This window comes from Chionomys nivalis, chromosome 4 (assembly GCF_950005125.1).
Source record: "Chionomys nivalis chromosome 4, mChiNiv1.1, whole genome shotgun sequence".
Taxonomy (NCBI): domain Eukaryota; kingdom Metazoa; phylum Chordata; class Mammalia; order Rodentia; family Cricetidae; genus Chionomys; species Chionomys nivalis.
In genome coordinates this window covers 62,435,614-62,457,073 of record NC_080089.1, presented here as the reverse complement: position 1 = coordinate 62,457,073, position 21,460 = coordinate 62,435,614, and the positions used below count along the sequence as shown (strand labels likewise).

At 43.8% G+C, this 21,460-nt stretch overlaps 1 protein-coding gene across 3 annotated transcripts in view; it reads left to right on the top strand.

The window, feature by feature from the left end:
• Window positions 1-21,460, top strand: part of Map2k5 (mitogen-activated protein kinase kinase 5) — a 231,009-nt gene that overhangs the window by 102,553 nt on the left and 106,996 nt on the right. For all 3 annotated transcript variants that reach the window (XM_057767296.1, XM_057767295.1, XM_057767297.1), the window contains one exon: window positions 1,182-1,230. In XM_057767296.1, the coding sequence (XP_057623279.1) occupies window positions 1,182-1,230 (49 nt within the window). The remainder of the gene's footprint in view (window positions 1-1,181; window positions 1,231-21,460) is intronic.

Below are 21,460 nucleotides of genomic sequence, written 5' to 3'. Positions count from 1 at the left end.
CTTGCTCAAGTTCTCCCTCCTTCTGCTCCTCATTTGGACCTTAAGAGCTCAGACCGTTGCTCCAAATTGAGACTCTGTCTCTACCTCGATCCATTGCCAGATGAAGGTTCCGCAAGTTCCCAGTTTTTGCCCTGCAATCTTGTCTACTTCCCCTCTCCAGGCGGATGACAATATACATATTAGAGTACTACTCAGCGGTAAAAAACAATGACTTCTCGAATTTTGCGTGCAAATGGATGGAAATAGAAAACACTATCCTGAGTGAGGTATCCCAGACCCAAAAAGAGGAACATGGGATGTACTCACTCATAATCGGTTTCTAGCCATAAATAAAAGACATTGAGCATATAATTTGTGATCCTAGAGAAGCTAAATAAGAAAGTGATCCCAAAGAAAATCATATAGTCATCCGCCTGGAGAGGGGAAATAGCATGACTTTTAAAATCACCCAGGGACTGGAGAGACGGCTCAGCAGCTCAAAAGCGCTTGCCCTTAAGGACCCAGGTTTAGTTCACAGTTCCCTTGTGACAGCTCACAACTATCTGAAACTCCAGTTCTGAGCATATGATGCCTTCCTCTGACCTCCATGACCACCAAGCCCACACATATGCACATACATTTATGCAGGCAAACACTCACATACATAAAATAATAATAAATAAAGTCATTTAAAAAAAAAACCACTCAGAGGCCAAATTTTGTAGTTCATGCCTTTAATCCTAGCTCATAGGAGGCAGAGGCAGGTGGATCTCTGTGGGTTCGAGGCCAGCCTGGTCGACAGAGTGAGTTCTAGGGCAGCCAGGGCAGTTTCACAGAGAACTGTGAAAAACCACACACATGCTCAGAAATATTGGAAAATTGTTTTAAAAGTCCTTATTCCTCTTTTCTGTCCCTCTCCTAACCTGCCCACCCCTGAGGGTTTAGCATGTGACCTTCTGGGTTGTTCCATGACATGTGCTCATCTCTTCTCTTTGACACACCCAGTCTTTGGAGAGCAGTGAGCTCACTAGCAAGGACCATGAAGCTCTCCAGTTGGTACCCAGAGAATACAGACAGGGAAGAGTTCAAGAGGCAAGTTCATTCTGACAGTGGTTTAAAGGAAAACGTGTGCTTCATTTGTTTAACTGTGGAACATCTCCTATAAGTCCATAATTGTACTGTTTTCTCTTTCGTAATTTTAGGTTGTTAAAGGCCTTACCTATTTGTGGAGTTTAAAGATTTTACACAGAGGTATGTTCTGGGTTTTACATGTGGACTTAATGTGGGGGTGGAGGAGTCTCTGCAGCTGCCTTGGTTAAAGGAAGAAAAAAAAAGCAACACCATTTCAGCCAACTGATATGACCATAAAAATCGTGATTGTTTGTAAATGTTGCTTCCTTATTTTCTCCCTCTTATTTCCATCTTTTCTGCCTCCCCCCCCCCAGTACTAACTAGGGAATTAAATTTTTGTGTAACACATTTATCAAGCATGCAAAGCACATTTTGTACTGTTTGAAAACAGCAGGCTCTGTGTTATTTAACTGGGTCTGGCCCTCCCCTTTCCCAGTCCTTACAGAACGTCAGGCATCTTCCTGAAGAGATTGCTTCCTGTTCCCTGGAAATGAAACTTTAGGCAAGGACCTAATGAAAGAATGAGAAACGGTCACTTGTTCTGGTGACACGCGAGAGAAGGGTCTGGTATGTGTCGTGTTACAGGAGGAGCCTCCTGTTTGTCTAACATTACCAAGATGTCTGAATTCATTGGGAGCAAATTGCAAAAAGAGAAAGAGATGGTGGCAAAGCCAAACCACACACCCAACTTAGCACATACCTGCTCGTCCTGACCGTGTACATCTGGGAAACGCAGCAGTCAGTGTACAATGAGACGTGATTAAAGCAAAGGGTTTTGTTTGTTTCTTTGTTTTTAAATTTGGTTTCAGCCCAGCATGACTTCTTTGTAGGTGGTCTCAATAGTCCCATCCTTCCCAACTTCTTCACCCTTTTTGTAGAGACTGTCTCCATTTGAAAAAACACAACGTTCAGTTTTTGAAGGCATTCATGCTGACTAAATGGAATCTTAAGATCCCCGTCACCCCTATCCCCATCCCGTAATGCCATTGTGTTTCTAGAGTGTAAAAGATACCAGAGTGGTGGCTGAGGGAGCCGGGCTGGCTTAGTATCACTCTCCTGGGTATCAATATGTGAACCCATCTGCTGAGTGGTGAGCTAAAGGGGTTTTTTAACCTGGTCGGCAGGGACCACCTTCCCTTCCTGTGCTTCTGCCCCTGTGCAGCGCCACAGAGCCATTATAGCCAGGGCCCATTTGCTTGCCTTTTCCAGACATCTGCTGTTCATTTGGCATGGGATCTAAGGGAAGGCATCCGTGCTCAATAGCAAAGCCTTCATTAAAAGGACCATGCTTTGGAAACGGGAGTGTTGTTAGAAAATGAAACTTAGCATTGTTCTGTACTCTGGGCAGACAGGGTCATTCTGGACTAGTGAATTCTCTCCAGCTGGAACTCTCTGGAACTCTGGTGGGTAGGAAGTGTGCCTCGGATAGTCCAAAGCATCTTTTCTTTCCCCCCTTTTAAGTGGCAAATCATGCTGACGAGGGGCTGTACCTCTAGAATCCCTGTTTCTAAGTTGTTTGCTTTAGTCTCCTTCCATTTGTGAGAGACAACCAGCTGTGTCTGTTGAGATATGTCATTAGACGTGTCTCAGATGGATTTATGGAGATCTGAAAGCCTAGGGTCAGATCACCAGGAAATCTTCCTGTGGTCATTGAGCAAGCACAGTTGACCAGAGCGCTTGGAGACTGGTGTACACGTCTTCTCTTGCTGTTTGCAGCAGGGCTCAGAAGGGAGCTTTGGTATGTTGTAGGAAACAGTTGTGGTGACCTGGCTGATTGCCGATACAGAGGATTCCAAAGAAAATCGTGATTCCTCCTTCAGGTTTTTCTGGCCCACTCAGCACCCAGAGCAAAGCCACTATAAAATACTATTGTGGGGGTATCTGTGAGCTCAGTGGGATGGGTTGCACAAACCATCCCCAGGGGCTTCAGTTTGAAGCATGAATCAGGGAAGTAATGTGTGCCTGCCTAGTTAGAAAGGTGACTGGATTGCAGGCCAAATGAATGTGTATTCCCTAGTAATGGGCTCCCAGCTCTTGGAAAGTGTGCCGTGGTAATAATACACCCCACTTAATAGATTTACATGTTTGGCCTTGGAGTTACATAGCTATTCACAGAGGCTTTTACCTTCTGAATGTAGAGTGGAAGGAGTCAGGGCCCTGGAGACTTTTGTAAAGGGCTGTACTGAGAAACTTAGCCTAAATTGAGTATGTTTTGTCCATATTTAATAACTTGGAATTCATAAAAATAAGATTAAAGATGCCTTTTTATTTACCAAAAAGCTATTTAATTTTCTCCTTGATTAAAAAATTGTAGCTTTTTAGATGAGTTCAATCAGGCAATTAAAGATCAGAGCTTTTAAGTTCAGCTAAGGCAATTAAGTAGGTAATATGGTTGTTTATACACTTGTACTGTATATACGCTCACCGCTGTTCCTTCTTGCACGCACATAGACTCATTTTTGCTTCCTCTGATTGATGATGGGAATACATCTGAATATGTGTCACATTGTCAAATCAAAGCTGGGTCCTTTTGTGGAGGCTGGGGGAGTCTGATCGAGGCGGCGCAAGAAGACAGCCAGCGGAAAGAAGACGAACAAAACACTAATGAGCGATCCAAGCTTTCCCACTTGTGTCGGTCTAAGTGCTGAGAACCTGTGTTCTCCTCTGATCATCGTTTTCTAAGGCCGCTCCCCCCCAGACAGAGCAGAGAATTATTAAAATGCTTTATACTCAGGAGTGCACATTTTCTAAGATGAGAACTAGAGACATGTTTGATTGCCTGATACCAAAGAGTAGACTTCTTCTCCCATAGAAATAGCTTGGTTTGGCATCCTGGGTTTTGAGTACAGAAAAATGGATAAGTAAAATCCAGGACCTCTTTCTCAGGTAAGTGAGACTGTAGAACAGAACGAAGTCTAAACAAGAAGCAGCCGCAGCCTTCCTCCCGTGATGCTTGGTCCTGTGAGTGTGCTTGGCTGCACATTGCGTCACCTGGGGATGGTGGATCTTGGAGTTCAGCAACTCCTGCCCAGGCGGGACCACCGAGGGTGCTGCTCAGTCAGCTGTTTCTCTTGTTTAGCATTTAAAATTTGAGATGATAGATGGGAGAGAACTTTGTGAATAATCAAATGTTAGTCCTATAGATTTTTGTTATAACTATGAATTAATCACTCCATCCAATCAATAAGAATATTCCATTACTAAATCCAGCCAAAGAGAGAGTTATTGTGCTTTGTGTTATAGGGTCAAAGATCCCATAATTCCTTCTTCTAAGTTAAAGTAGGTGTGATGACATCACGTGAAGATATACTTATTTAAAATGTTTGAAATGCCTACCAAGATTAACTACTGTGGAAAAGCTGTCTGCATTGTCAGACATAAGTGAGCGCCCTGTGAGCACAGCCTGTGCTGACCGAGAGTAAAGACAAAGAAAGTGAGCGGGTGAGAATATGTGTGGGGCCAGATCCGACATTCCAGCAAACACTGCAGCTTAACTTCAAAACATACATCACCACTAATGAGGTGAGAGCCCTGCATATTAATAAACCACGGCTCCAGTCACAGCCATCATTACCCACATCAAACATAAATACAAGATTAACACCTATGCCATTTCTGTGGGAAACGTGAGAATGCCCTGGCAGTAACTGCTCTTGCTTTCCCCGAGGATAAAAGGGAAATGGAAGGGTAATGAGAATAGAACTTAGATTAAGAAAATAAAGCCGGCCGTCAGTTGGGGCCATCATACAGAGATGCAGAAAATTACAGAAAGAGAAAGCTAGACCTGTGTACCCCAGGATACCTTTCTACATATGGACCTGGGCAATTTTACTTGCCTTCTCCAGTAGAAAAGCTTGAGGGTGGTGAATATCTGTTAGTCCAGCCCTTGGGAGGCTGGAGCAGGAAGATTGTGGGTCAGCCTGAGCTATAGGGTGAAACACGGTCTTGAAAAGAAAAGGCCGCTTTGCAGAACAGTTTTGCCCAACTAGAGATCTCTGTGTAAAGAAAGAGACTTTTGTCTGTAGCCACACCACCCTGAATGAACCCCGATCTGTCTGATCTCAAAGAAAAAGCAAGCTAGCAAAATGCTGGAAGTCTTGTCTTCCCTGGTCGTACCATCCCCAAACTGACCCCACCTGGGCTTCTCTAGGTGCTGCCTTAGATATCTAAACTGGTGTTAGTTTATTCCATAGCTCTTTATTTCTTACCTGTGTTTGGTGTCATTGTGAGTGCTTGGGAGACATCAGTATATGTAACACAGGCTTTCTACATTCATGAAATGTATTTTAGCAGGATAGATGAGATGACAAAAAAGAAGAGAAATATTCATAAGCAATAACTACATAAGTGAATATAGAACGCACTAGAAAGTGGCTAGCTACAGGATGGAAGAGTTGAGTGGATCCAGCACCGCAGGGACGTGGGGGGGGCTTGCTCCCATGGCGATCACAGAGAAGATGGCTGTGGATGAAGGCTTAGAGGAGTAGAGTTGGTCAAGTTAACACGAGGGCATTTCTGACAGCATGGCCCAGCAACTCCTCTCCTGGATATTTACACAGGAGAAATGAAGCGTGTGCCCCACAAAACTAGTGAGCAACTTTTCCCAGTGGCTTTATTCATAAAAGACACAAATTGGGAATAAGTGATGAGTCTTTTAGCAGGTAAAGTGGTGAACATCCAGACAGTGGGGCATGGCTCAGCAGGGAAGTGACTGAATTGTTCCTGCAGCAGCATAGACAAATTTCAGACAGGTCACACTGAGACTCCAGCTAAGCGTACTCTGGGAAAGGTAGACCTGAGGGTGGGAAGCCTTAGTAGCTTTTGAAGGAAGGGTGGGTTGTAAAAGTATGAGGGGAACTTAGAGGACTCATGCTTCAGGGAGCCAGGCAGACGTTTGGGGCTTTGTTTTGTCTTATTTTGTTTTTTAAGGAAGGAAGCAAGGGAGACCTTTGCTTAACTGGGGAGATGCTTAGAGTGCTCAAGGAACAAATTTGAGGGCCTGAGTTTGGATCCCCAGTCCCCCGGTCAATAGACAGGCAATGGAACAAAACTGTGACCCCCACGGGAGGGGAGGCACATAGGAGAGGATTCCTGAGGCTCACTGGCAGTCAGTCTGGCCATATCAGTAAGTTCCTCAAAAAGGCAGGTGGAGAGGTGCAGAGGAAGATACTCGGTGTAAACCTCTGAGCAGTGCGCATAGGTGTGTGTGTATCTGTACACACACATACAGCACACACATATGCAACACTCACAACACACACACGTACAACACACACAAAGACTTTTCTTAGATCTTACCAGTGTCCTAGGTGCTTGCACTAAAAATGGAGTAGTGTCATTAGTGTAGATACTTTTTTAATTAAAAATTTTTCATTCATTAATTGTATGTGTGCATGGGCATATAACAGTTCCACCATTCAGGCCCCAAAGGTCAAACTGAGATTATCAGGCTTGGTGGCAAGGGCATTCGCTCACTGAGCCATCTCACTGGCACTAATAAAGAATGACACGTAAAGTCACAACTTTGATAAAAAGCAACTGCATCTTGAGGTGTTTTATCTTGAAATAATTGCAGATTCATGAGAAATTTCCAGAAAAGAACGTGCAGAGAGGTATCCTTCTAAAAGATTCTGAGAGGACCAGAGGCTGGCTGTCTCGGAGAGAATAGCTAAGAAAGTGCTGACCTGTGGCATATAGTTAGTTGCCAGTGCCTTGTAAATGACATCAACGCAAACTGCAAGATAAAAACACTATAAACGTATCCTACTCCAAATTTATTATGTCCATGAGAAGAGAAAAAAGAAGTAAAGTCTTTGAATTTCTTAGAAAAAAAAAATCGATGTCAATGTCAGAGTGTTCAAGGCTGTCTGAATGTGGATAAAGCTGGGTTTGTGGCAAAACTAAGTAGGAAACTAAACTACATTCCCAAGAGTGGTTCCTTTCTGGTGGGGCATTGCCACCACTAGAAAATTAACCCGGTTGGTTTTAAGTGATTTATGAGGAGCTGTAATTTGCACGAAGCTTCCATACCAGACTAGGCAGCTGGGCTACCGTTCCAGTTCCAGGGAGCTCAAGTGGCCTAAGCCATATTTCTGCTTCCTGAAATACCAGGGGTTTTTTGTTTTTTTGTTTTTCAAGGACTGGTTAGCATTTGAGCGATCCAAGTCAATTTAAAAGAGTCACCCCCAGTTGGTTTTATGTCGCAGAGGGTAATGACGGGAAAACTGGGTGTGAACGTCTTCTTCCTAGTGCCAGGGGTGCTTAGTCAGGCGGATATGGTAGGGGATGTTTGTGTTGAACGGGTATTGGTAGTGAGAGCCACGAAAAGACCTTGCTGCTACTTAAATATTCTTTAAATGTAAGCATCCATTACATGCCAGTTCTATAGTAGATCGTAACTCATGAGCTGACTTAGCCAATTAACTGAGGTAAAGAAATGACTTTAGTGAGTATGAGCTGTTGGTTTTTCTTCAGCTCTGGCTACACACGTAAACATCTCTAGAAATTAAACCTCCTTGCCTGTGTTGGCATTCTCTTTGTTTTGAGTTCACAGAGGTTTCTGTATGCATAATAATGGTTCTTAAAAGATAAATTCTATACATTGTTACTTAAGAGAGTTCTATATATTTAAAAAAAAAGTGCCAAGACTATTTAAAGAACTTTCAAAACTGAACAGAAAGAATAAACGAAAAAATCAATCCAGTTAGGTAAGGGGCAAAGGACCCGGGCATGTGTGTGGCAAAGGACCGCATGAAGAAGATGGTCAGTCTCTGCGTTCTGTAGAGAGCACAGACCCACACTGACATGAGATGCATTGCATACCTATGAGAATGTGGCTGCCATCAACAGGGACGATTGCAAATGCCAGCGAGGCTGCGGAGAATTGGGTCAATTGCTAGCAGCAGCAAAAGAAGGGATAGTCCCACTGTTGATACTTCCCAGGAAAAGAAGCCCACAGCTGCCCTGATAACCCAGAAATGAAGACTTGGGTCCACGCAGTACCTGTGACGGGAAATGGTTAAATGAGCCCTGGTGCATTTGTATCGTGGATACTGCTCAGTGGCGGAAAGGAATGGACTGTTGTCAACACGCTGGAGAAACCTGCAGAGAATTATTCAGAGTGAAAAGGGCAGTCACAAATTTCACAGCAATTCATATAGTATTCTTGAACGATAAATGTAGAGAAATGGGAGGCAGATCATTTGTCTCTGGGGGCTGAGGAAATAGGGTAGGAGTGAGTAAGCCTTGTGATGGGAATGTTCTCCAGCTTGAGAATACTGGGTTTTTGTTTGTTTTTCATTGTTGATTTTTATTGAGCTCTACATTTTTCTCTGCTCCTCTCCCTGCCTCTCCCCCCCCCCCTTCAACTCTCTCTCATAGTCCTATGCTCCCAATTTACTCAGGAGATCTTGTTTTTTTTACTTCCCATGTAGATTAGATCCATGTATGTTTCTCTTAGTGTCCTCACTGTTGTCTAAGCTCTCTGGGATTGTGGTTTGTAGGCTGGTTTTCTTTGCTTTTTGTTTAGAAACCACTTATGAGTGAGCACATATGATAACTGTCTTTCTGGGTCTGGATTACCTCACTCAAAATGATGTTTTCTAGATCCATCCATTTGCCTACAAATTTCAAGATGTCATTTGTTTCTTCTGTGTAGTACTCCATTATGTAAATGTACCACATTTTCCTTATCTATTCTTTGGTCGAGGGGCATTTAGGTTGTTCTCAGGTTCTGGCTATGACAAATAATGCTGCTGTGAACATAGTTGAGCACATGTCCTTGTGGCATGATTGAGCATCCTTTGGATATATATTCAAAAGTGGTGTTGCTGGGTCTTGAGGAAGGTTGTTTCTTTTTTCCAGTTGATAGTTTTTGCTTCTTTGTCAAAACTCAGGTGTTCGAAGGAGTGTGGGTTAATATCCAGGTCTTCGATTTGGTTCCATTGGTCCTCCTGTCTGTTTTTATGCCAATACCAAGCTGTTTTCAGTACTGAAGCTCTGTAGTAGAGTTTGAAGTCAGGGATTGTGATGCCTCCAGAAGTTCTTTTATTGTACTGGATTGTTTTGGCTATTCTGGGTGTTTTGATTTTCTATATGAAGTTGAGTACCGTTCTTTCGAAGTCTGTGAAGAATTTTGCTGGGATATTGATGGGCATTGCATTGAATCTATAGATTGCTTTTGGTAAGATCGCCATTTTTACTATGTGAATTATTCCTACCCAAGAGCATGGGAGACCTGAGAGTACTATTAATTTAGTTCTTTGTCACGTATAGTGTGCTATATAGTTTTACAAGATGCTTCTGTTATACAAAACTGCACAGAAGCCAGTGTTTCTTCCAAATACATGTGTCTCTTTGGTTATCTCAGAAGACAACTATCTTAGGGTTACTATTGCTATGACAAAATACCATGGCCAAAAGCAACTTGGGGAAGGAAGGATTTATTTGGCCTATTCTTCCACGTTGTAGTCCATCGTTGAAGGAAGTCAGGACAGGAACTCAAATGAGACAGGAGCCTGGATGCAGTAGCTGGTGCAGAGGTCATGGAGGGTTGCTGCTTACTGGCTTGCTCAGCCTGCTTTCTTATAGAACCCAGGACCAGCAGCCTAGGGATGACACAGTTCACAATGGCTGTGCTCTCTCCCACCAATCACTAATTAAGAAAATGTCCTACAGACTTGCCTATTGCCCAGTCTCATGGAGGCATTTTGTTAATTGAGGTTCCCACCTCTCAGATGACTCTCTCTTGTGTCTAATTGACATAAAACTATCCAGCATAACGACATTTAAAAATGTGTATCAATATATGTCAAGAAATATACAGAGCAATATATGTAGGAATTATGGGTGATTATTCCTCTAAAAAACCTTCAGAGTGGAGAGAGGGTTGGGATTAGAAGTAAATTTGGGGATCGTTGTGTGCTTTCACTCACAGTCATTGTACTGTTGGCACACAGGACCCTGTCCAGCTGCCCATCATGGGGCACTGCACAAGTCGCACAGTTGCCTCTGAGTTTTGTCTTCTAGGTGAATCTAAAGTTTTGGAGCTCATCAGAAGAGGACCCCTGTGGAGGATGGAGGCCACAGGTGTACCATGGTTATTGTTGAATAAACGAGTCAAGTCTTTTTTTCCTGGAACTTTCTGTAGTGCTTTTCATTTCAAGGTCATCCTGAGTGAGGAGTGGACAACATCCTGAAGGAATGTGTGTTGACATGAGCACAGCCATATCTAGGCTCCCAGTGCCTTAGACCCATGGGGCTAGCTAAGCCTTCCTCTATCCATGTATGAGTTTTACAAATAGTTGACCAGAAACTGTCAACTGTGGTTTCCTTCTGAATGTTTATAGGCTGCCACTGTGCCCCTATAGACTTCCACCAAGATTAGCTAAACCTGTCTTGTTGAGCTGTGTAAAATTAATTTGGAGTGTTTGTGCTGCTGCCAGTGCCCTTAATTAGAGTACATGGCCCTCCTGATCCCAGCTTTTCTGTTTCTGTGTCTGTTGTTTCTTCCCTGTCATCCCAGTTAGGTCAATCCCTAGGGACGTGTAAGGTCTCAGCAATCCCATGTTGTCCATGATAGTTTAAAAGGGAAGAGAATTGTCATCAGGTGGCCCATTCTGCCAAGTCCAACGGGCACACTACTACACCAGCAGACCAAGGGCGTGGCTCCTTTCCTCAAGGGCATGGTTGAAAGTCAGCCCTGTGGAAATCAAATCTACTGTTTTGCTTCTTGAGGAGTAATTTCCTTTGGATTAAGTGTAATAATCTGAATCGTGGTGTTCTTACTGTAGTCCGCAGCTCAGTGTCTTCTGGGGGCTGTAATGGACCTTTGTGAATATCATTTTTTTTTTTAGTCTTCACGACATTCTTGTGAGGGGGTGTCTGCATCTCCGTGTTTAAATGAGGAAATTGACGTCAGAGAGGCTCACGTCTGGGGAGGCAGTAATGGTTAGCATCTCGTGCAGGAGTTATAGGATGAGACTGAAGGGTCAGCCTCTTCATCTTCATGAGGTGACAGCATTGTGTCTGCAGCCCATGTGCAGAGCATGGTGGTTATTAGTAGTTCAAACCATCGCTACTCAGAAAGAAGTGAGAAACTGAGAGAGCTTGACTAGAACGCTCTCCAGGCTTCCCTCCTAGGCCTCTCTTCTTTCATAGAGAGAAATCCAGCTTGCTAGAAATGGAAAGACACTCAAGGAAACCGTCTAGATCAGTTTCCTTCTGAATTTCTCAGAATTACTCACCTGGTAATGGTGAAGCTGGTACGAGAGTTCAGCCACTTACTGTGCTCAAGTAGGATTTGTCTGAGGAAGGTGAAGCTCATTGAGGTCAGAGAGTTGAGTCAGAGAGACAGGTTTGTGGCACCATAACTGAGTAATTTCATTAATTTGAGTCTTGATTTCCTCATCTGTCAAGTGAGGCCAATCATGATTTCTATCAGGGTTGGAGTAAGGTCAAATGAAACAGTGCATGGCAGTGACGATGCAGCCCAGGTTAGCATACAAGTGCATGGCAGTAACGATGCAGCCCAGTTTAGCATACAGCAAGCGCATGGCAGTGACGATGCAGCCCAGGTTAGCATACAGCAGTGCATGGCAGTGACGATGCAGCCCAGGTTAGCATACAGCAGTGCATGGCAGTGACGATGCAGCCCAGGTTAGCATACAGCAGTGCCAAGTGTTGTCTACTGTAGTCATTGTCTCTTCCTTGAAAGGATTTGCCAGCATGTGCTGCTCTCGTCACTTATTCTGCATCCCACATCTTCATCTGTTTCTCCTCCTAAGGAGCATTAATAGTTCTGACTCTTCATCCCGTGATGTCTTAGACTCAGCATCACTTTTCAGGGTGAGGGGAGAATGTAGTTTTCAGACTCCCAGAAGTCCATTCTTCCACAGTTAGTGTTCCCTGTGTGTGGACCAGGATATGTGTAGACTGCAAGTGGGACCTGATATTCATAACTTTAGAAAAAAACTTTTTTCTTACTATGAAGGAATTAGGGGAAGCAGGTGGAAGATCTAGTTCAGTAATAGAGATTTGCCTTGCTTGTGCAAGGCTCTGAGTTTGAGCTTTAGCACCACAAAACCAGCAATAAGTAAAGTTTGAAGGAAAAGGGGGTTGAGGGGTGCAAGCCTGTGCCCTTTATATTAGCCTTGCAAAAGTCTAGTGCTCGGCAAAAGGGAAAGCCGTATATTGTGCCTCCCGCAAGCTGAGTCCTGAGACTCCAGACAGTAGCTGCCACTTACCATAGCTAATTGTGCTACTTAATTTTATAGGGCTTTTGTGAGAATGCCTGGCTGCCCACCCTTTATTCTATGATGGAGAGGAACTTTGATATTGTGGTGTGGTTTTTCTCCTAGGTGCATTCCTGTTGTGTGCAGATGGCTCTGTGATACAGTGTCACCACAGACTGTATATAATCGTACCTGCTGTTCTCAATCACTAGGGTGCGGTCCCTAAGAAATAACTAAGGGATATATCGAGTGTTATCTTCTCATAAGACAATTAAACTCAATGTAGGAATATTGCCGAAGAGTTCTGGTCCAAGGCTGGGTGAGGTTCTGAGAATGGAGAACTACTCCATGTGTCCCCTGGGGTCTGATGAATTGAGACTAGTTTTAGGGAGGGATGACAGCCAAGAAAAGTTTAGTTATGTTCTAACATGGTCTCGCAGCAGAGCTGTGTGGCACATTTTAAACTAATGATGTTTCCTTAAGAATTCAATCATAGCCGGGCAGTGGTGGCGCACGCCTTTAATCCCAGTACTCATGAGGCAGAGGCAGGCAGATCTCTGTGAGTTCAAGGCCAGCCTGGTCTACAAAGACTAATTCCAGGATAGGCCCCAAATTCTATCATGTATGCTGGTGAAATGGTTCAGTGGGTAAAGGGGCTTCCACCATGCTGGATGGCCTGAGTTTTGATACCTGGGACCCTCAGGGTAGAAGGAGAGAACCTACTCCTGTAAGTTGTCTCCTGACTTCCACAAGTGCCCTGTAGCATATGTTCTCCTGGGCTCTTGCACACATACAGAAGAGAAATAAATATAAATAAAAAGAATTGTCCCGTACCTGCTTTTAAAATAACCCACTCTCTTAGCTAGGGTTTCTGTTGCTGTGAAGAGACACCATGACCACAGCAACTCTTATAAAGGAAAACATTTAACTGGGACTGGCTTACAGTTTCAGAGGTTTAGTTCATTATCATCATGGTGCGAAATGGCGACATGCAGGCAAACATGGTCCTGGAGAAACTGATTGACTTTTCCAACAAGGCCACACCTAATAGTGCCTCTCCCTCTAGGCTTCTGGGAGACAATTACTTTCAAACTACCTCACCCAGTGCGCCTCACCCCTGAAAGACCAAGCAAGTCAATATTGTAAGCACACTAGAGATCAAAAGGGAGTAGCAAATGCCATCACCAACACCTGTGGTGAGCAGCTCACACAAAGGTCGCCGCCTGTCTGTGTGGCCCTCTTTTCTGACAAAAGCATACACTCTGTCCAGAGTCAGTTTCCCCCAAAACTGCTTTGACCAGAAGTCACCTCTTTAGTCCCTGTGTCTGTAGTCACTCTTAGGCCCACAGCCAAGCCCTGACCCCTCATGGTGTGTGGGCGGAGCTGGCAGGGGACGCCCTGTGAGGAGCTGCAGCCCCAGTTTACTGCTGCTTGTACAGCTCCTGTAATGGCTAATTGATGCCGCCTGTGTAAAGATCCAGTTTCCTGTGTGAGGCAGTTATGGGCGGCAACATGAGTCGTGTCGACATGATACCAATTTCCACAGTCAATTTGGTCAATTCAGTGGAAGGAGAAAAAAAAATCAGACCATCCTGAAAATCAGTCGGAACAGTTACAGGAGGTTACTGAGGCGGCCATGGTCGCCTGACTGCGCTTTCATGTTTGAACTGTTGATTTTGTGTTTCGTAGGCATAGCCTTGGTCATTTGGGAAAATCTCATGTATGTAAAATGACACTTTAAAATTAGTACCTTTTTAAAAATACTAATAAATTATAATCATTGTGGTTACCCAGACCCCTTTTAAAAAATGCATACCAGCTTTTAAAAGGAAGTAGCCATTGTACTACTAATATGCAATTAAGGGTGGTTGAGTGGTGGCTCCTACCTTTTCACAAAAGGAAAGTGTCTGCAAAACTGGATTATCAACCAGTTTTCTGGGAAATAGTTCTACTTCTGATAAGTTGTGTTTTGAGGCTGTTTTTTGAAATAACTTTATTGATATATCATTTATACACTGAGAAAGGCCCCCATTTTAAGGCTATGATTAAAAATTAGCTAAATAAATTTATACTATTATGTAACTATTGCTTTAATCTAGTTCTGGAATATCCCATCACCCTAGGGGGAAAAAAAGTCTCCATAGCCATTCACAGTTGGTTCCTGCCACAGCTCTGCTTGTCTCTCCAGTCCTTGTCCCCCTCCATCCCAGGCCCTGTCCCACTCTCTAGGGAACACTAGTGTATTTTCAGACTGTATAGATTCGCCTCTCCCGTACGTAAGTAGAACATATGATATGAACTGCTGGACCTTGCTCACATTTCCTCAGGTTGATCTGTGCTGGAGCATTTGTCAACCATCCATCCCTTTTTATTGCAGAATACTAGAATATTATTATATATGTGTAACATAGTTTATCTGTCCATTCACCAGTGGACGGAGAGACATTTGTGACTATACATGGTTTGGGACTGTTAGGAATAATGCCACTGCTGTTTGTGTACACGTCTTTATTTTTTCATTTATTTATGTTGTCATTTTTATTTTTAAGGTAGGTTCTTAGCACGTAGCCCTGGCTGGCCCAGTACTCGTTATGTAACTCAGGCTGGCAGCAAACTTGAGACAGAACTCCTGCCATAGCCTCCCAAGTGCTAAGATTATAGGCGTGTGTTGTCCTGTGCAGCATTCATATGGCTTTGTAAGATTCTGTTTCTTGTTATTGAACAGACACCAGAGAGTGGAATTAGTATCTGATTTTAGATATCTGTAATCACAGCTATTCAGACAGTCTCGGAGTTTAAGAACTTGTCATTTTACCATCGCTGTTACAGTATGCAGTCAGTGTTACTACCTGAGGTTTCATGCTTTGCTAAACACAGGGTAGCATTGTGACCATGAAGTTTTATGGTCATTTATTTGATACAGGACCTCACAATTACCCAGGCTGGATTTAAATTCCTAGGCTCTCGCCATCCTCCTACCTCGGGTTTTTGAATAGTTGAGACTACCTGACTTATTAACCTTATGGCTTATGTTTAATTTTTAAAGACACGTTAGTTTTTATTCATTTATAGACATCTGTGTTGGTGGAGGGGCAGAGCCTGGTGTGGTCCTCAACATGATCCAAGACACCATTTGTGAACTCTTACATTCTTCCTGGTTTGGAGAGCACTTCCCATTATTGGTCAGAAGTGCTGAGAGCCACCCACAGTCTGTGTGGCGTTCCCGCAGATCACATTTATGATGTCATCATGAAAACGTCCAGCTCACTGGGAAGTCACACTGAGGGCCTAGGGAAACAGACAAGAGACACATGGTGTGCCTGGATAATTGTGACTCCTGTGGTCCCGTGGGACGGCAGCTGCCTGGAGTGGGAGTTGTCGTGGCCAGCTCCTCGCCAGAAGCTCACGATGTGTATAGTGGCTCCGAGTGTTGGGAACATCGGCTCACAGACTCTGCATTATGCGTTGAGCACTTCGCTCTATGGCAGGCAGTGCTCAGTGCAGTCTCCCTGAAAGTCCCACAGCAGTTCTGTCACTATGGGGAGATGAAACCTGAGGATATATCCAGATACAATCAAGTATCAGCACAATCGGGCTGATAGCTGATCTTCCTGCTCTCAGAAAGTTGCCAGTGAGAGTTCAGGGTGGTCTCTGCTTCCCCTAAGAGGATCTGACCACAGGATCTGCACTGTTTCCTATAAAAGCCCACCCATAACAAGTGATCTAGAATGCTGGGCATTCAAATGAGCCACTGTGCGTTCACCTTTATCTCACTTTGCCAGCACGATAGCGACTTCTTAAGAACCAGACTTTGAAGCAGGGAACACAAGCAAACGGCATTTCATGCTTAATGCTAAAGGGGTGTGGACTTAGATTTTTTTCTTACTAAAGATTATACATGGTACTAACACAAGCATCACCTTCTTCAGAGGTATGAAACAAACCCATAATTCCAGGCTTCTCTCTCCTCGATTATATTTTCTTTGAGAAGATGCCTCAGTTAAAATCAATGCCCTACCATTCATTTAAGCTCCCCTGCCTTCAATAAAACTAATTGATAAACCCTAATAATTAATGACCTGATTAAACCAAAATGACTTACATCTGCCCTGATGTTCCTGTTTTATAATCAGTCAGTTTAGCGACTCGTCTTTTCTGTGCTCTGCTTACCGAAAGCAAGCCAGGATTTGTCTTGGTGAACTGAAGGAAAAGCTGAGAGCCTTCTGTTGCTTCTGTTTCCCATAACTTGACATTAAAATAAACGTGGATATAGCTGTCTCCTCTAAAGTAATCTTTATACACAGTCAGATGTCTATAGATTTTTCAAAAACAGAAAAGTGATCTCAGTATTTCTGGAGCTCTTCCTGGGAGGTTGTAGAATTTCCATGTTTGATATGAAAACTTAATGTAGTAAGGGCAGTGACTATATACTAGACTTGTTGGTAGCTCAGCCATAAGGTGGATATTATCCACAGCATAAAGGAGAACTAAAATCGAGGGACCTCTTCTTGACCAACATTTAAAGGGGTCCACTTTCAAATTCTGTCACTTGAATCCAAATTTAGTTTAACAACTGAAGCCCTAATGTAATGTAATGCAGCTATCAGCTGTATCCCTTATAGCTTTAAAGCAGTGGCTCGCGACATGTGGGTTGAGACCCCCTTTTGGGAGTATCAAATGACCGTTTCACGGAGGTCATCTAACACCATCCCGCATATCAGGTATTTTTATTACATTTCATAACAATAACAAAATTAGTTATGAAGTAGCAACGAAAATGATTTTATTGGGGTCACCACAGCATGAGGAACTGTGTTAAACAGTTACAGCCCTAGGAAGGTTGAGAACAGCTGAAAGGTTTGAGTTGGCTTGTGATGTAAGGCCAAAACAATGGGTAAGGGGGCTAAAAGGAAATTCTTAAATGAGGGCGCAGTGAAATGGCTCAGAGGATAAAAACACTTGCTGCCAAGCCTTACGATCTGAGTTTGATCACTGGGACCACATGGTAAAAGGAAAGACACAGCTCCAGAAAGTTTACACGCATGCACACAGACGCTCGCACACCGTGCACAGCACTGCACCCATGAGCACCACTCAACAGTGGTTGCCTGTCAAGATCAGTCAACATCCCAGCACGGATAGAAGGGCTCACAAGGCCCCACCTTCAGCTGAGGAGCTACTGGCAATCGGGGGACCAGTTTTCTTCAGTGGAATGGCCCTAGTAGCTTGCCCATGCTCCAGGCTTCAGTGGATGGCCCTGCAGCCATGCAATACAGACAGCATGAATAGGATTCAATGTTTAAAGAAAAAAAGACATGAGGTTGGGAGGGGCACATCTTAGGGGAGTCTAGGGAGAGGTGGAGGGGAGTAGAGAGGGATGGATATGATCAAGATACATTGTATTTATGTATAAAATTCTCAAGGAATTAAAATGAAAAATATATTTTTAGGAGTAACAAAGAGTCTGTGAGTATAATGACAGATGTGTGCCCGAACACCAGTCATCCGGCTTCTTCAAGCAAATCTGACACCACATTTGGGAACTTATAACGTGTGAGGACTGGCACACTGGTCATGACAAGAGTCACTCAGTGGTTGCCCAAGGCTGAAGGTCAGGGCAGCGTGGGCTGCAGCAGAACACTGTCGACCTCGAGGGGTGATGGAAATGTATCCCGTCTCATTTATGGTCACCTGGTAGATACATTTGTCTGACTCTCAAAGAACCTGCAAAATGGTTACAGTGAAACTGGTTTTTAAAAAATGAATCATGGGACTCCAAAGATGAATGCGAAATAAAACAATTCTTGATATATTCTTAACTTTGCAGATGTTTCACTCATAAGCAAAGAAAAGTGGGTTCCTTTGGTCTTTTCTGTGCTGGTGCTGGCTTGAGTCCAGACTCTAGTGAACTAGTTTCTGATTTAGTCCGTCTGAGATAGAACCCAGAAAGCATCAAGTTTTAACAGCACTGCCAGGTTTGGGAGCCATTTAGTTACATGACTCACTGTCTTTATAAGAATCATCCTGTTTGTCCAGAAGGGGAATGGCAGGGATGGCACGGCTGTGCTTTGTCTTCTGAGCAGTCTTTTGGGAAGTAGCAGCAGCTCTTGGATAGCTGTGGGGATCCTTCAGACGCCGGGGAGGTGGGGGAAGGGGCTGACTCATGTTTCTCACGTGTCTTTACATGGTGGAGTAGCAGTAAGCATTTGTTGTGTGAGCATTTTTAAATAACTGCAGACTTGTCTTCCAATGAAGACTCTCTTTTAGGAATGTACCCATTCTAAAACAAGGTTCTATTGAGTCAAAGATGCACTGCCTTGGGCCAAATGCTTGTGTCTTCCAGCTGAGCAGGCCATCATTCGTTCACCATAGCTTCCACAGGTGCTTCCCATGTCAACCAAACACCACTCCAGACATGGAATGAAAAGTGTACATTCGTGGAGCTTTCCTTCCCGAGCAGTGGAACAGGAAGTGCCGATATCTGTGTAAAGATACAGGACGTCACTAATGCTAAACCTTAAAGAGGGAATTAAACCAGGGGAAAGGGAAAGGAGCTTGGCTTGTGAGCCTGCATTACACAGTAACATTTAAGCAGGAATTTAAGAATAATGAAGGAGTTAGCCATGCATGAGTGAGGGGGCAGAGCATTCTAGGCTTAGGAGCCACTGAACAGGAGCGTGGCTGGCAGATGAGCCGGGGGGGGGGGGGGGCAGGAGGTACAGAAGAGGCATCAGCTCATACTCAGCCCTGGAGACTAAAGGGAGGACCTTGTGTTTCTGGTTGACTTGGGAAGCGCTCAGTAGTTTTGGACAGAGGATGGGCAACGCTGGCCTTAAAGAATTGCTTTGTTGTATTGAACACCAATTGTAGAAGGAACCGATTGGCTCAGTAGCCCCTGGAGGGATGTAGACACTGGTCTGGCAAGAAGGTTTTCTTAACATTAAGTTGTTTTTATAAATTCTACTTACTGTGCTTTGGAAATTATTTTCCACTTTGAGTTATAACATTGACAGTTTAAAAAGCAATGTTTTACCCACTTTCTCAGCTAATTCTTATAGTTTTTCAATTCTAACAAAGTATCTATTATCTCCCTGCAGACCTAGAAGCTAAAATGTTACAAACCAAATCCAAAGTCCCATCACAAGTGTGTACATGTTCAAAAAGACAAAAACACAGTTTTGTCTCCACCTGAATCCATTGACTTTGTGAAAGGAATCACAGTGTGTGTGCAAAGAGGACAGGTATGGAGATGTGTGAGGCGTCTCCCAAGCCTGTGAATTTATCTCTTGCGGTGATGGCACTAGCACAGTAAACAGCTAGTGGGGGGTGACATGCCCAGTTCCAAGCAAGCTTCAGCCAATGCTGTAGAAACTCAAGGGAAGTCATGGTGGCCTGAGAGGTTAGTGCAGCAGGGAGGCAGGGACTTGTGGTAGCCAAATTAGATCTGAGTTCAAAATGTAAGACAGTAGATCATCCGAATTTAAAATAGTCTAAGCTGATATAATAAGCATCTGATTTGCAAAATAAAGCCAGGGTAAGTAGAATTTAAGATGAACTTCAGTTCAGCAAGGGGTGACTTGGGCCTCTCTGGCTAGCTATGCCATGTCCTACTGGCTGCTAAGGCTCGCTTGAAAGTTCAACATGGAACCAGGTGTGCCGATGCTTACTGTAATCTGAGCACCTAGGAGGCTGAGGCTGGAGGACCACAGTGTGCTGACTGGTGTTTCTGTTTGGTTTGGTTTCTTGTCAGTTTGATACAACCTCAAGTCATCTAGGAAGAGGCAGCCTCAGCGGAGAAAATGACTCCATCAGATTGTCTTGTAGGCAGTAATTCTTGATTGATTGACGTGGGAGGGCTCAGCCCACTGTAGGCAGTGCCACCCCTGGTCAGGTAATCTTGGATTATATAAATAGACTGAGTAAGCCAAGGTGAGCAAGCCAATAAGTAGCATTCCCCCATGGTTTCTGCTTCTGTCCTGCCTCCGAATTTCTGCTTGAGCTGCTGCCCTGGCTTCCCTCAAGGATGGATTGTAAGCTGTAGGATGAAGTCGAACCTTTCCTCTCCAAGCTGCTTGTGGTTTTGGTGTTTATCACAGCAAGACAAAACAAACTAGGACAAAGAGTCCGGCCCAGGCGGCACTGCAGCAAGTCGGGACTAGACAGCTGTGCACCACAGCTCTGTTCTAGAGTGAAAATGTGCCAAGGAATATATTTAACCTCATCTTTAAGGAGAGAAATGGTGTGATCAATGTCATACTTAAGGGTTAAAATGGTAGTGCTGTAAGAAGTATATGGGAATCAGAAAAAAAGAGAGGTTAGGAGCTAGTTGGCAAGCGCTTATGCCAACCTGTGTACTATAGAGATTTGCATTGGTATGGATCTTGGTTTATTGATACAAATTTAAGGTCAATTTACATTTGTGTGTGTGTGTGTGTGTGTGTGTATTTCTCCTCTTGATTAAGGTATTGTGTTTGTGAGGCTCAATTTAAAATGCAATGTATAATTAATAGAAATACAGGTTAATAGATAGTCATCCATGATAGTCAAGCTTGTAGTCATGTTAGTTAGGTTTTCTAGATGTACAGAGATGTATTTCAGATGGATAAGCATTCTTCAAACCTTTCAAAGACTACAAATATGGCATTTAAAATGTTTAAAAACTTAGGAATTTTCATGACAGTGAGACATACCTGCTCCTGGCAGCACCAATCTACTTCAAGAGGATGGGCATCAAAGAGGCTCCTTATGGAGTTGGTTAGCCATTTGGGCAAGAAACTGCTCTTGCCTGGACTGCTTGATGATATGCTGTGTAAACTGGGCATGCAGGACCCACAGAGAAATGACTGCTGAAATTGCCTTAAAGGTGAGACTGTTCTTCAGGGTTCTTGCTTCATAAAAGAGTCTGCCAGATATTGTGCAGGGCACGGAAAAAAGTGACAAACTGCCAATACAGGCAGAACTGTCTTTGAAATTGCCTGCTTCATGGAAAAGTCTGCCGGACACTATGGGCCTGTAGGCTCCAACAGTACAGAAGGACTTTGGGTGACTGTCCAGGCAGCAAGATGTCTGTCAGTTCTAGAGTTTTGGAAGTTGCTTTCAATGAGCTTATTGTTTACTTA